This window comes from Ctenopharyngodon idella, chromosome 8 (assembly GCF_019924925.1).
Source record: "Ctenopharyngodon idella isolate HZGC_01 chromosome 8, HZGC01, whole genome shotgun sequence".
NCBI classification, from domain to species: Eukaryota; Metazoa; Chordata; class Actinopteri; order Cypriniformes; family Xenocyprididae; genus Ctenopharyngodon; species Ctenopharyngodon idella.
This window is the reverse complement of record NC_067227.1, coordinates 8,956,095-8,972,273: the sequence shown is the minus strand read 5'-3', so window position 1 is coordinate 8,972,273 and position 16,179 is coordinate 8,956,095. Positions and strand designations below refer to the sequence as shown.

Genomic DNA, 16,179 nt, shown 5'->3' with positions numbered 1-16,179 from the left:
GCTACCGGAAGTCGTCGTTCATTTGTCGCCTTCTGTTGTGTGGCGTTTGGCGAAACGAGAGGTTAGTGAAGTTGTAGGAAAGTGTACATAGAATTATATTACTTGAGTAATTTTAAGGGCTGTACGTTGACTTTTTCAAACAAATCACCCGTACAATGACAATAACTGTTTATTTTTTCTCAGTGTACTTGATTCGGCCAGAGAAGAGCCTGTAGTGTCGCAGTCATGCCGCCTGGGCCTGTGCAGATCATGCAGCCGGAGCTAAACAACAAGGTATGAACCTGTAATTTATATATTTTTAGAGACGGTACAGGGTAGATTTATCTGCTTTATAGTCACTTACTAACACATGTTGTCTTCATAAACATACAAATATGTTAATTCACCGTAGTATTGCATGATTATAGATTATGGCTGCGTCCGTAACCGCAATCTCTGTTGAGTAGGTGCTTATTTTGAATAAGTTAAATACCTTACGATCGCTAAAAAGTACGTTCTATATTGTATGAATGTGTGTTGTTCTGCTTTATATTCATTTACTAACATATGTGTCTCCATAAACATACAAACATGTTAATGGACCATAGTATTGCATGTCTATAGATTATGGCAGCGTCAGAAATCGCATTCTTTCTTGAGTAGGTACTTATTTTGAATAAAAAAGTTTGCTTAAAAAAGTACGTTCTATATAGTGTAAATGTGTGTGTTAGTATGAACTTAATTCGGACGTACTACATTCGCCATATTGTCATTATTATGTGCCCTACCATCGTAAGTTATGTTGCTTCCCCGCCATTCATAAATCCTCTCCCGTGGTTTCATGGGATATAAAGTGTCCATCATATGCACACTTCAGAAACTCTCCAGAAGTAGTAGGTTATTTGGGTACTTTTTGCCTACTCTCTTATGAGCACTTGAATTTGGACATACGTCTTTTGTCACATACTGTTTTTCGTCAAACCTTGTTTTTACTGTTTTACATGTAATACTGTATAACTAAAAGGACTCTTTTGGGGCAAATTAAGATACAGAATGCAAATAGTCAAAAATATTTGGCTTGTGAGGCAATCTTTGCAACCAAAGTGTTATGAAGTATCAGATCAGTTAAGTTGTGTAATGTTTTAAAAACAGCCCGAGGACCAGAAAGAAGAGACTCCAGCCACAAAGCCCATTGTGGGAATCATCTATCCGCCTCCTGAAGTCCGGAACATTGTTGACAAGACTGCCAGCTTCGTGGCCAGGTTTGACATTACATCACAAGTTTCGTTATTGTACATTTGTTAAATCAATAATTAACCATTTTTTTTATTTTCCAAAGGAATGGACCTGAGTTCGAGGCCAGGATTCGACAGAATGAGATCAACAACCCAAAATTCAACTTCCTCAACCCCAACGACCCTTACCATGCTTACTACCGCCACAAGGTCAACGAGTTCAAGGAGGGCAAAGCTCAGGAACCTTCTGCAGCGGTGCCTAAAGTCATGCAGCAGCAGGCATCACAGCAGCTTCCTCAGAAGGTCAGGATCCTTTCATTGACTTCATACAACACCTACTAGTTATTAATTCCATTTTATTGAAATAAAACCAGTCGTCATAATCTAAGCAGTCTGATTTGAAAGCCTTTCATATCTGGATATCTAATGAAGAACTTATGTGTTTGTGGTCATTTAGGTTCAAGCACAGGTGATCCATGAGACGGTGGTGCCCAAGGAACCTCCACCTGAGTTTGAGTTCATTGCCGACCCTCCCTCCATCGCAGCCTTTGACCTAGATGTGGTGAAGCTGACCGCACAGTTTGTTGCCCGAAATGGCCGTCAGTTTCTCACGCAGCTGATGCAGAAGGAGCAGAGGAACTACCAGTTTGACTTCCTGCGACCACAGCACAGCTTGTTCAACTACTTTACAAAACTGGTGGAACAATACACAAAGGTATGGCAGCAATACTCAGGACGAATCAGATTGAGGTTGCTAATAAAAGCAGAGTTTTTGTGTGACATTTAATTCACTTAATTGATTGGTTTCTTGCAGGTTTTAATCCCTCCGAAAGGTCTTTTGCTGAAACTGAAGAAGGAAGCAGAGAATTCTCGTGAGGTCTTGGACCAGGTAATTAATTATGACAGCCACTCCAGATCACACACACCCCTTCTCCACCATCACGGTTCCGGTGTGGGTTCCTGGCCTGTGTCCGTTCTCAAACCGTTCCTTGCATTTTCACTGCAGAAAAGGTGGCTCCGGGCCAGAAAGATGGGTCAGCTCTGGCCCTAAAAACTTACTCGAATGGAGCCGGGGGAGCGGGGGTGGAGAAATGCTGCCACTGTCTATGTCGGTCTCATTGAGCAATGTAATAACGTTGCACTGCATTGCTCTTTATATGTAAATATATGAAACTGTGCGCACGAGAGAGAGTAAATCAGTGGTTTCAGTTTCACCATATCTCCAAAATGGACAGATGAGAATATCAGAGTTTATGTGAGCTGTCGGTAGCCTGGTACGCTAGAATCAGTCCCGGTACTGTGAACAGCAAAACAGAAGTGCTGCACTGCCTGCTTAAACACCGGGATGCACACTGTTTGATTTTAGCGTGGTTATAATCAGGTATACAACACATAGAAGTGTTACGTCACTGTTCGTTCCTCAAGTCCGTGGAAACATGCGGCCGGTTCGTGACAGGCTAGTGCTCTCTTGGCCGAGAACAGGCTCTGGCTCCAGAACGAGAACCATTCTGGTGGAAAAGGGGTAACTGAGTGGATGTTAAGACATCTACATAAGATATGCCTAGTATGAGGAGGGCATATTGTTTATGTTGGTATTCTAAAACCACATTAGAACTGAAATTGCTAAATATATAACACGTCATGTATTATTAGTAATCCTTCGTTAAATTCAGTTAGTCCCAAAACGTTCTCTCAGGCTGTAGATTTGATCAATCTGAGCTTTGAAACTCATATGATCACAAAAAGGGAGGGACAGATCAGATTGATCTGTAATATCACATCTTTCCCCAATATTTTAGGTCAGATATCGTGTGGAGTGGGCCAAATTCCAGGAGCGAGAGAGGAAGAAGGAAGAGGAGGAGCGAGAGAAGGAGAGGGTGGCCTATGCTCAGATTGACTGGCATGACTTTGTGGTTGTGGAGACAGTGGACTTCCAACCAAATGAGCAAGGTGAGCATGTTTAGTTCACACAACAGTTTACATGATTTTAGATATTTGAGGATTTTTATTTGCACAAACATACTATAGCATCAGAAAAATGCTCTTTATTTTGGTAAGAGCAAGAAATTTCTTCAGTCTCAAGAGCTGTGGTTCAATTAGCCAATTACACACGCAATAACCTTTATTGTAATATAATGGAGAAATTACTATAATTAATAATTGTATTAAAATGAATACTATATCATTGTTGTTAATAAAGGGGTCATGAACTGCGTTGTTTTATTGTTTTATAATGTTTCCTGGGGAGCACTTATAATGTTAGTATGCTTTTTACATAAAAAATTGTCATAATAGCACTCTGTGGTTTGAACGCTCTGTTTTAAGGGGCGTGTCTGCTGTGAGACTTCAGTGTAAACGCCCACTGCTGTGATTGTCTGACATCTCTCCATTTGAAATTACTCTGTCTTTTAGCGCGTTTTTACTATTACAGCTCTCAAGGTTAACTAATCATGAAAAGTGTTGTATTACATTTAGATCTATGGCATTATATTTAGATTGTGGCATGAAAGGTTACAGAGATGAACATTGTAGCCAATCACAGACATGTTGAGCACATGAAAGCACATGTTGATGCACACTAACAAATGCTTTCATCTTCACTAACAGTGCAAACGTGATATAACTAAGAGATTCGTTGAATAAAACGGGAATTTTGCGTGTCAGTCACTGATGAACTCGCGCTGTTTGATTGACAGCTTCAGCACGCGCTGCACCAACAATTGCAAAGGAAGCGTTCTTTGATCGCTTTCTTTATATAATTTAATCACCGTTAAATAACATTTTCATCCAACTAAGAGAAACAACACAATGTTTGACGTTTACTCACGGGTTTTACTGACACATAGACAAAGAACATCTGACAGTACATGAATCATTACATATCAGATCAGGCATTAGAATTAACACAGTTACTCACATGTTGTTGCAGTACTGTCGAGTCCAGGCACTTGACAATATTTTGTAATCATCAACGGCATGTTTATTGCTTGGTAGCTCAATCTGGTTTAGCACCACGTAGGCTTATGTCACTTAGGCTACCTATTCTCTTGCATGTCATGCGTGTACCGTTGGGCGGGGCTAAACAGGCAGTGATGAAGTAGGCGTCGATCTTCTTCTGCGGAGGCGGTGCTTGCTGCCCTTTGTCATAGATCCCCACTTTGAAAAACCTGACGTTTGCTGGGCCTGGTGTCAATAAAAGCTTTTATTGGACTAACAAGGAAGTGTTCAGTTCTGAAACTTATAGGATATTCTTATAGTATGATGACCTCTTATATATCAAAAGCTCAAGGAAAATTTGATTTCTCAGTTCATCACCCCTTTTTATATTTATTTGCGAAATGCATATAGATATTAATTATTATATTAAAATATAAATATACTATACCATAAAAATACTATACAATATTTAATAAAATATTGATTAATATTAAATGATGATTGTTAATATTTGTTATTAATGATTTATTATTATATTCATGTAATTATTTTTTATTATAATCATCATCATCATTAATACTTTTTAAAATTATAATACATATTACAGGTAATTTCCCTCCTCCCACTACTCCTGAGGAACTGGGTGCTCGTATCCTGATCCAGGAGCGCTATGAGAAGTTTGGAGAGAGTGAGGAGGTGGAGATGGAGGTGGAGAGTGATGATGAGGAGGATGAGAGGGGAGCCAGGGAGGACGGACGCGCAGCTCAGCTAGACCAGGACACACAGCTGCAGGACATGGATGAGGTGAGACAACCAGGGTGATCGTCCCGATGGGATGAGAAGGGTTTTGCCAAACTTGCTTTAAGAAGAATGTTCACATAAATGGCATAGATGGTGAGTTTGTAGAAGTGGGTTAACTATTACTCTGACTGACTAGCACCTGTTCTTCCTCTCAATAGGGCTCTGATGAAGATGATGATGGCATGAAAGCTCCTCTACCCCCTGATAATCCCATGCCACCACCTCTGCCCCCCACCCCAGACCAGGTTATCATCCGCAAAGACTACGACCCCAAGGGTAAGGGCATTTATAAAAACAATTTATCATTCTAAAACAGCACATATTTCTTTGCATCCACTCACTTTCTATCTCATTTTCTCTCAGCCTCTAAGCCTCTGCCTCCCGTGGCTGCCCCTGACGAGTACCTCATCTCCCCCATCACGGGTGAGAAGATCCCAGCCAGTAAGATGCAGGAGCACATGCGAATCGGCTTGCTGGACCCCCGCTGGCTGGAGCAGCGAGACCGCAACATCCGAGAGCGTCAGATCGAGGAGGAGGTGTACGCTCCCGGCCTGGACATCGAGAGCAGCTTGAAGCAGCTGGCCGAGAGACGTACCGATATCTTTGGTGTGGAGGAAACGGCCATCGGTAAGAAGATCGGAGAGGAGGAGATACAGAAGCCTGAGGAGAAGGTAAGAAAGACAAAGAAAAAATGAACACACACACACAAGAAAAAAAATCGTGGACATGATTAAGGCCCAGGTACACTTAATTTTCCACGTTACGCTCCGCCTTGTGCACAGTCAAGTCCACGCAGCTTTCAAAGTATATTCGACTAAATAACTTTGGACTTTAGAAAGAACTAAATAGTTTTAAAAAATAATCGCACTTGTCATCTTCATGGGCAAAAATGACTGCCATAGGAAATTAATAGGAAGTACATAAATATAGAGCAATGTTTTGAGGTACAATCTAAGTCTTTGATATTGTCTGAATATCAAATCTATAAATCAATATTTTATTTTTCTAATATTTGTATTTTATATGGTAAATTGTAAGTTAGAGGTGAATATTGTCTTCTACAAAGACAAATATTAAAAAATATTACTGAAACAGTACATTTATGTCATTAATAAAAAAAAAGTCATGATTATTGTCTCCACTCTGTTTTAATGCTGAGAGTCACAAGTGTGACCTCCTAAGTGAGAAATACTAGAGGGTAGTAGTGTTTATCTAACACACTTTCCTCTTTCTCTGCAGGTCACATGGGATGGTCACTCAGGCAGTATGGCTCGTACCCAGCAGGCGGCTCAGGCTAACATCACCCTGCAGGAGCAAATTGAAGCCATCCACAAAGCTAAAGGTCTGGTGCAGGAGGACGACACCAAGGAGAAGATCGGCCCTAGCAAGCCCAACGAGATTCCTCAGCCGCCCTTGCCATCAGTAGCCCCCAGTTTGCCCAAACCCACCCCACCTGTCAACACTGTCCCCAGACCCGCGTCTACCGTGAGTCTCAATCTGTTTCTGCATTCAAGAGTTTCGAAAGATCAGTTTGTTTGTCAAAAATAAAAGTGCTAGTCCTAACTAAAGGCCCTTGTGTATATTTCAGATGGCACCCCCAGTGAGGACCACCTTGCTTCCTGCTGTGCCTGTCATACCCAGACCTCCAGTGGCCCCTGTGGTACGTCTGGCCCCTGGACAAGTTCTGGCCCCCATGCCACCCATGCTGCATGCCCCACGCATCAATGTGGTGCCCATGCCACCCTCTGGACCCCATATTATGGCACCCCGACCACCACCTATGGTGGTCCCTGCTGGTGAGTCTTTGAAATAACTGATCTATTATGTACTTTCCTGGTACGTTTTTCTTAAATATAATTTAAAGACAAGAAATTCACAACAATATTAAAGACTTTTATTAATAAGCATTATTATTTATTTAATGTTTTATATATATGTTTTATGCATTACTCACCTGTTGAGTAATAAAAATGCCATCTCTGCATTTCAAATCCCTCCACATTTCAAATACATCAGTTCTCGCCATCTCCAAAAAGCCAATGTTGATTCTCATTTTATTACGAAATCTGTAGCATTCTCTTTTTGCCAGCAGTCTCTCCTCTGTTCAGCATTTTATTTTAGTTTTTTTAGCAGGTGATTCCCTGGAGGTTCGAGACTTAGCTGCTCCATGTCAGCCTTTCTCGCTTGTTGTGACAACTAACCTATGCCACTCCCACACCATACACACGTCATACTCTATTTACAGATATAATGACACACACACGGGCAAGTGATGTATGTACACAATTTCTCGCGATAACCATCCACTCAGTCAGGTCTAAAATATAAACACTTATAATAGGCTTACCATAGTGAATCAGAGTACCTTGTTATTTAAATTGTTACTTTTGAACAAAAAAGATACATAGTGTACCTTCAAATATATTAATAATAATGTTGTTGTAATTAACTGTTTTTTTTGTTTTCCAGCGTTTGTACCCGCTCCCCCTGTACCTCAACCTCCCAGCACAGTTTCCGCGCCCATGCCTCCCGCTCATCCTCCACCTCCTCACGAGGACGAGCCTTCCAGCAAGAAAATGAAGACAGAGGACAACCTAATTCCAGAAGAGGAGTTCCTGCGCAGGAACAAGGTACAATGCTGCAACATACTATTTTGAGTGCACTTAGAAGCAATGAATATTTTATAACTATTACATCAGGGTCATTTGTTAATCTTTTTAATTTGACCTTTGCTCACTTTTAGGGACCTGTTGCAGTCAAGGTGCAGGTGCCCAACATGCAGGACAAGACAGAATGGAAGCTGAGTGGCCAAGTGCTGAACTTCAACCTGCCTCTCACAGACCAGGTAAAGACTTTGCCTATCCGATATATGTATGTACCAACTCCATTTGTACACATTTTTAACCACTGACCTATATAATTCTATACATATTTTGTGTGAGACATGAAAATCTGAGCTAAATAATTGCCTTTATGTGTCTCAGGTGTCTGTCATCAAGGTTAAGATTCATGAAGCCACTGGAATGCCAGCTGGAAAGCAGAAGCTGCAGTATGAGGTAAATTTCAGATTATTTTAAATCTTTAGATGTTTTATTATTATTTAAATGGTGAATGTTTTATGACATTATTAAATATAAAAGTATTTACTTTGAAAACCAAGATCTCATATTGTGTTTGATTCTCCAGGGTATTTTCATCAAAGATTCCAACTCTCTGGCCTATTACAACATGAACAATGGCTCCGTCATCCATCTGGCCCTTAAGGAGAGAGGAGGAAGGAAGAAGTAGATCGCTCATGCTTTCTTCTCTGCTCAAATCTTCCACATTTATTGTGCTTATAATCCTGCTAATCCTGCATTTGTACACTTCACAGAACTTGTGCTGTGCTCTGTAGATAACTGTAATACAAAGTATTCAGTGTCTTGTGATGTACCAATATGTATAACATTCAGCGTATGAATGATTAAATTACTGCCAAAATTAAATGTTCAGTTATCTAGCAAACCGCTCGTAGACTGTTTTAAGTTGCACTTCTTTTCATTGAAGTGATTGTTAAATATTTGCACGTTTGAAGTTTAGCTTTGAAACATCACATTTTGTGGGATACATATTAAATACATAAAAATGTACCTTAGGAAAATGTACCTAATAAATTTTCGATAAGTAATGTTATTAGTCATACTGTCTTTTTTTCCCTCACAAAAGCTGGCAATTACTGACTTATTTTTCATATTGTAGTACTTTTGGTGGGAATCAATAAAAAATAGTCTTAAGTAATTATGAAATATTAACATTTAAAATATAAATAATTTGTCTAAAAACGCAGCAGGTTATTTTTGTTTCCGGCTGCTTTTATTTTGAAAGCGTTTATTTAGCGGAACTCGCGTCACATTTTCATACAGGTCAGAGGTGAAATATTTAGCGGGAGATACCAAAAATCAACACAGGTTAGGTCGATCTGATTTTGTTGTTTATTTTGTTTACTTTATCATCGAATTAAACTAGATTTACAATATACTGTAGAAAACCAACACAGCAAATAAGAAACAAGGTAAGGAAGTGAAGCTACGGTGCTGTTAGCCTACAGTAAGATGCTTGTTTGACAACTCCATAGATTTTCAGTAAATGTACAAAAAAAGTATAATGCATTTATATTGTATGCACATAAAATTGTTTAATTGTTGATTTAGCGTCCAAAACTTGCCGTCAGTCATGTTCTCAGACGTGATCGTGCCGAAGGAGACGTTATTGGCTCCTCCAGGCTCAGAGGAGCCCGTGTTTGACCGTCAGCAGCCCTCATACAGCGGCTGCTCGGAGCGATTCCGCCTCGGCGAGCGCAGCTTCAGCCGCCAGTACGCGCACATTTACGCCACCAGACTCATGCAGATGAGACACATCCTCACCGACAGAGCCACGGAGAAGTGGGGTGAGAAACATCCATGAACTCACTGACAGGCTGGTATTTTATCCGAACCGCTTCTGAACATGAGTGAATGTGTGTGGCAGGTTGTGTCGTGCCCATCAGGAAGCTGTGTGACCTGCAGATGGGTGAACAGTGTATAATAGTGGGCACCATATTCAAACACATGGAGCTGCAGCCCTCCATCCTGAAGGAGATCAGTGAGGAGGTTAGACATAACCTGATGTTTCAAACATTAGTTGTTTTGTTTTTTTGTCCATCTCAGTCTTCCCTTTTAACATGACTTTTCTCTCTTCAGCACAATCTGTTGCCCCAGCCGCCTCGTGCCAAATACATCAGCCAATCAGATGAGCTTATTTTGGAGGATGAACTTCAGAGGATTAAACTGGAGGGCAACATCGACACACCCAAGTTTGTAACAGGTGGGATACATATAGAAAGATAAACTTATCGGTCTCAAACATCTCATGCATCTCAATTTTCCTGCTTTGTAATGAAATGGTATTTCCAGGTAGTGTAATTGCCATCATGGGTGCAGAGAAGAATGATGGGAAATTCACTGTTGAAGACTTCTGCATGGCTGATATTCCTCCACAGACACCCAGACAGCCTCTCAGTTCAGACAGGTACAGAAACACAAGTCGTGGGTGATGAGAGAGGAAGAGAGCGCTGTTCACCCCCCTCTTCTACACAGTTCTCCTCTCCCTGCGTACAAGCTCCCCCCACCTACATTTCCTGCTGGTACTGAGACTCGAACCCACGACCTTCAGACTCTCTAAACATTAGGCCCTTAATAGTAATAGGGTGTAGTGTAATAGGGATTCACTAATATTACAATTCTGGTCGATATGATAAACTAATAATGATTTTCATGTTATGAATGTTAATTGATAAATGATTAGTATTGAAGTCGCTATAAAACAGAATTGTTGAAAGATCTTTTCTTCCTTATTGTGATGCATTCAAGTTTAACGGATTATCGAAAAAATAAAATATTTAGGACGAGGACTCCATAGTAGGGGAAAAAATACTATAATGGAAGTCAATGGCTACCGTCAACTGGTGACCAATGTTCTTTCAAATATCTTCTTCTGTGTTTCAACAGAAGAAAGAAACTCATACAGGTTTGGAACAACTTGAGGGTGAGTAAATGATGACAGAATTTCCATTTTTGGGTGAATTATCCCTTAAATCACTATCATCATACACCGAGCTTGAACGCAGGGAGAGAACTGTGTCATCTTCATATTTAACAACATCACAATTAACCTGAGAACTTTGGCACATTCAGCACTTCATAAAGTATGAAGAGAATGGATGACAGTACACAACCTTGTGGAGATCCTATATATGTATAAAGTGTGTCAGATAAAACCTTTGACCTCCTACCTGAAAATCACATTTCTGTATTTTTTGGCTGGATGGTGATATACAATATATATCTCTGTATTTTCAACTTTTCTATTCGGGAAAAAAATCTGTCTTTATTTTAAAATAAATTTTAATTTCACACCTGCCCAGTGTTGTCCTACAAACAATGCTCATATTGAACAAATATAGTGAATCAGGGTATCCGCGGGGCATTAAAAAGCATTAAATTAGATTTGATGAAACCTGTAGAAACCCTGTGAATGTAGGCTATGCTGTATAATATGTGCAAAAAAAAAAAAAAGGAGTTAAAATCACATTACATTTTAACATTAAAACAACAACATTACAATCTAAAAACAAAAATAATGCTTTTTAAAGCAGAAGTTAAATTCACTAAACTGAAAAAAATAAAAACAAAAGCACAGACTAAATGTAAAATGTTAAAGGAACACTCCACTTTTTTTAAAAAATAGGCTCATTTTCCAACTCCCCTAGAGTTAAACAGTTGAGTTTTACCGTTTTCAAATCCATTCAGCCGATCTCCGGGTCTGGCGGTACCACTTTTAGCATAGCTTAGCATAGTTCATTGAATCTGATTAGACCGTTAGCATCTCATTAAAAAATGACCAAAGAGTTTCAATATTTTTCCTATTTAAAACTTGACTCTTCTGTAGTTACATCGTGTTCTAAGACCGATGGAAAATGAAAAGTTGTGATTTTCTAGGCTGATATGACTAGGAACTATACTGCCATTCCGGCGTAATGATCAAGGAACTTTGCTGCCGTACCATGGGTGCAGCAGGCGCAATGATATTATGCAGCGCCTGTGACCCCCTGCTTGCACAGGGAGCGTGCCTTGCAACCATGGAGACATTTGTGAGAGATGCTGCGTGATATCATTGCTCCTGCTGCAGCCATGGTACGGCAGCAAAGTTCATTGATTATTACGCCGGAATGAGAGTATAGTTCCTAGTCATATCGGCCTAGAAAATCGCAACTTTTAATTTTCTGTCGGTCTTAGTACACGATGTAACTACAGAAGAGTCAAGTTTTAAATAGGAAAAATATGGAAACTCTTTGGTCATTTTTTAATGAGATGCTAACGGTCTAATCAGATTCAATGAACTATGCTAAGCTATGCTAAAAGTGGTACCGCCAGACCCGGAGATCGGCTGAATGGATTCGAAAATGGTAAAACTCAACTGTTTAACTCAGTTGGAAAATGAGCCTATTTTCAAAAAAAGTGGAGTGTTCCTTTAAGAGAAACACATTCACTCATCTGAGCTTAGATTACCCCATTACAATTGTCACTTCACAGTTACTTCTATCATAAAAATACACTTACTTTTAGGCTTAAAATTCTACATTTGGCACATTTAATGTCCAATAGCAAATATTTTAGCAAAATGTATATTTTAGAATTATTGTGCTCCTGTTTTATTGTCTCTTTGGCGTGCATGCTCATGACGTCGCTCGTTCACTGAAGTCTGTGAAGTTTACTGGAGACTAGCTAAGCTTGCAGGCTCGTCCACTCCTGATGGCAAAATGGAAGGTTGCATGACCTTCTGACATTTACTGATGGAGAATATACCTGAGAAATGTTAGTTATGCAATGATATGTTTTGAAGCTCGTAATATAAAGCATGTCTCATTTTTAGGACAAATTGGATGATGCACTTTCCCCGCTGCAGCTCATTCTGTGTCCTCCACTATTTTTCAGATACGCTCCTAATATCAAACTATTATATATCTATATGAAAGTTATTGCCTCATCCTACATTGTTTATAAAAATATATCGATATATCATACTAACTCGATATACCACCCAGCCCTACGATATCAATTGAACAGTAAATAAAAAAAATCTTTCATGTATATCGGCTGAGAACTGAGCTGATATATCTGATATATTGTGCATCCCTACTGTTAAAGTGGTACACACGTAGTCTTTGCTGTTTCATTATAGGTTTGTGCTTCTTGCCTCTGGTCTGGGATTGAATGGCACCAGAGCAGATAGCATGATGGGATTGCAACTTTTGGTTGATATGGTAACCGGTCAGCTTGGAGACCAGGGGGAGCAGAGCGGAGCAGCATCCATCTCTAGAGTCATATTAGCTGGAAACCTGTTGAGTCAAAGCACTCAGGACAAAGACTCAACAACTAAGGTGTGCAAATGAGACTTAAGGTCTAAGCAGTGCTAATTGAAGTTCTTAAGCAGAATGCAATTACATTTAGTCAATTAATCTTGTTTTCCATTTGAAGGCAAAGTATCTGACTAAGAAGACTCAGGCTGGGAGTGTGGAGGCTATCAGACTGCTGGATGAGCTTCTAGTTCAGTTAGTGGTGAGTGTTTGCTACCCAAAGTGTGTTGGTGAAGGACCAAAATGAGGTCATAATTTGGGAATAAGCCGAAATATATTCCGTATATCAAGTTTCTAGGACCAGGTCCCATAGCTCTTAGTTGTTTTCTGATCTCATGGTGGGATTAGACTGGCTGTTATCCTTTTATTCCATTTCTTTTAAGTCTTAGTTATACTGCTAAATGGGTATTGAAGGGGCTTTTAATTTCATTACAAAGTGTCTGTAATGTGTGATTTGTCCTCTACAGGCCTCTGTACCTGTGGATGTCATGCCTGGACAGTATGACCCAACAAACTACACTCTACCCCAGCAGCCTCTGCACCGCTGCATGTTCCCTCTGTCTGTGCCCTTCCCCACCCTGCAGCTGGTCAGCAACCCATACCAAGCTGTCGTAGATGGCGTGCGGTGAGTAACTAATTACCTTTATTTTTATTGTGTATTAGTGGTATGATTTGATGAACAGCACCTGACAGTGAATGTTTTGTGGTCTCAGGTTCTTGGGCACAGCAGGACAGAACGTCAGTGATATTGTGAAGTATAGCAGTATGGAGGATCATCTGGAAATATTAGAAAGCACACTGAGACTCCGTCACCTCGCTCCCACCGCTCCAGACACACTGGGTCTGGACACATTATTTTCTCTGATTATTTATTTATTTGTAACATTTTTTGGTCTGATTGTTAATTTGTTAATAGGGTTATTCTGGGTTATACACGCTTCACGTTCATTTATTCACACCGTGGAGCGAGTTGAAATTATTGTTGGTGGTAATTGCACAAAATGCAATACAAAGATATGAGGTTAAAATAACCTGGAATATTGATTTTATTTTTACTTTTGACTTTATGATATGGAACCTTTAAGGAGATATTTTGAAAAATTAAAGGAAAAATTATATTTCAGTGCTAGTTTTCCTCCCACCCATCATTTTTGTCACCAGTTTTGTGTTCACTTGCAATTTTTATTTATTTATTTATTTATTTTTTGAGAGAATGCAAAAGCATTTAAATATTTAAATATAAATTTTCCTCATATTCTTTCTCATTTTTTCTCATTACCTTGTTCTTGCAGGGGCTCCATATCTGCAGATATTTTACTTTATCATATATATACATACCCAGGTGGAAAAAAAAAAGTACATTTCAATAATGTACTTAAAGTGCTCTATTTTCGTGCACTAATTTTGTACTTAATATACTAAAAATTCTTCTTTAGTACTAAGTGTAAATCTAAGTGTACTCAACTGTTTTATTTTGAGACACCATGAAATATGAACTAAAATGTGCTTTTAATATACTATCTCTGTATTTAAATATATATATTTAGTTACCACTTGTAGTACACTATGGGTTCAAATGTACTATAAGTAGTATCTAAATAATTTTTTTAAATACAGAGATAATATATTAAAAGCACATTTTAGTTCATATGTTCATAGTTCATGGTGTCTCAAAATAAAACAGTTGAGTACACTTAAATGTTCTTAAGATTATCTTAAGAATTACTAAAGAAGAATTTTTAGTATATTAAGTACAAAATTAGTGCACGAAAATAGAGCACTTTAAGTACATTATAGAAATGTACTTTTTTTTTCCACCTGGGTATGTATATATGTGTGTGTATATATATAATATATATATTTTATTTATTTATTTTTTTTCACTTATTGTTTATTAAACACTTTCAGAACATAAAAAAAAAACATTTAAATTTATCAAAGGAACAAATATTCATTGTATTTCTATTTTGTATAAAGCACCATGAAAATGCTAGATTGCTCTGACTTGTTCTGTTGACCCTTTAGGTTGTTACCCTTTCTATCAGAAAGATCCCTTTATTCTGGAAGAATGCCCCCATGTGTACTTTAGTGGAAATGCACCAAGCTACCAATCTAAACGAGTCACAGGTGAACGGAAGACTGTTTAATAATATTAAAAACAGCACTATGTAACACTGTGGCCATGCATTACAGGTATCTTTTTGTATGGTAATTTTTGTCTTATTTTTTTGTCTCAGGGCCTGAAGGACAAGATGTTCTCCTGGTAGCAATCCCAGAGTTCAGCAGCACACAGACAGCCTGTCTTGTGAATCTACGCACCTTAGAGTGTGAGCCGGTCTGCTTCTCCTCGTTTTCCACAGAGGATGATGAAGACAGTGAGATGAATATCAGCCATTAAACACTCACTTATCAACATATGACAATTGTTCACTTGTTTCTGTTGTGTTGTTTGTTAATAAAGCTCCCTTTTTTGTATGAAAACATTCTCTTTTTCCTCTTCGGGTGTAGTGTACATGCTGTAGTATCGAACTCATGTTTCTGAGGTTATTTGCCTCATGTACTTAAAATCACCTTTATTCTATCATTTTATTACATTTATGCACCATGCATGAAACGGCTACATGATTATTTTGAATTGCTCCATGCATAGTCCTCAAAGGAAAGTTTATATATATAATATATATAATATGCAACGGTTCTCGGTAAAAAATCGAACCGTACCGTTCTCCACTTACGGTTCGGCACGCACTTGCACCGCGGTCCATCTCGAATGAAGCATCTATAGGCTAATATGGTTAAATCAAACAACAAATGACAAAGAAATCACTCACTGCTGTTGACTGAATAGCTTTTGTAACTTCAGTAATGATTAATCTTTATTTAATTTATACAGTGAAGATAATGCAGTGTTATTTTATATTTGATAACTTTATCCATTTTCTGTACCTGAAAACTACTGTTAGATACCTGGAAAAACCTGAAAAGCACTGTTTGTTTTATTTTGAATATTTGCTCTATTGTATTTATTTGTGATGTTGCTTGTAGTTTGATTATTTGTTCTTATTTTAGACACTGATGCGGTAGTTAATATTTAGTATTTACTGCATATTAGTAAATACAAAATATTACGTTTTTTTCTAATACTTGGTAAACATCAGCAGCGCATTTGCTACTGAAAAAAACACTAATACCGCCTTTTTAAAATGACAGTTAACAAAAAACATCCTCAAAATCAAGGATTTCGGCATTGAAATTAATTTCAGAGCGTCTTTGTCACCATCTAGCGTTAAAACC

General features: G+C 38.7%; 2 protein-coding genes across 3 annotated transcripts; both read left to right on the top strand.

Annotated features, from left to right (window-relative positions):
• The first annotated feature begins 2 nt into the window (after positions 1-2).
• Positions 3-8,619, top strand: sf3a1 (splicing factor 3a, subunit 1). Its single transcript, XM_051902844.1, has 16 exons — positions 3-61; positions 184-273; positions 1,132-1,241; positions 1,319-1,517; positions 1,672-1,929; positions 2,029-2,103; positions 3,014-3,164; positions 4,759-4,955; positions 5,111-5,228; positions 5,316-5,623; positions 6,192-6,437; positions 6,541-6,748; positions 7,422-7,582; positions 7,696-7,797; positions 7,937-8,008; positions 8,139-8,619. Exons 2-16 carry the CDS (start codon positions 226-228, stop codon positions 8,238-8,240), a joined length of 2,355 nt encoding a protein of 784 aa, XP_051758804.1. The 5' UTR covers positions 3-61; positions 184-225; the 3' UTR covers positions 8,241-8,619.
• Positions 8,620-8,848: 229 nt separating this feature from the next.
• On the top strand, positions 8,849-15,366 carry pold2 (polymerase (DNA directed), delta 2, regulatory subunit). 2 transcript variants are annotated; one of them, XM_051902842.1, is made up of 11 exons: positions 8,849-9,003; positions 9,163-9,378; positions 9,459-9,580; positions 9,671-9,794; positions 9,884-9,998; positions 12,711-12,909; positions 13,007-13,087; positions 13,353-13,510; positions 13,599-13,726; positions 14,911-15,012; positions 15,123-15,366. In XM_051902842.1, the coding sequence occupies exons 2-11, from the start codon at positions 9,165-9,167 to the stop codon at positions 15,281-15,283; spliced, it is 1,404 nt and encodes a 467-aa protein (XP_051758802.1). In that variant the 5' UTR covers positions 8,849-9,003; positions 9,163-9,164; the 3' UTR covers positions 15,284-15,366. The 2 variants fall into 2 exon arrangements, with proteins under 2 accessions (XP_051758802.1, XP_051758801.1); XM_051902841.1 differs by having other exon boundaries at positions 9,143-9,378.
• The last annotated feature ends 813 nt before the right edge of the window (positions 15,367-16,179 follow it).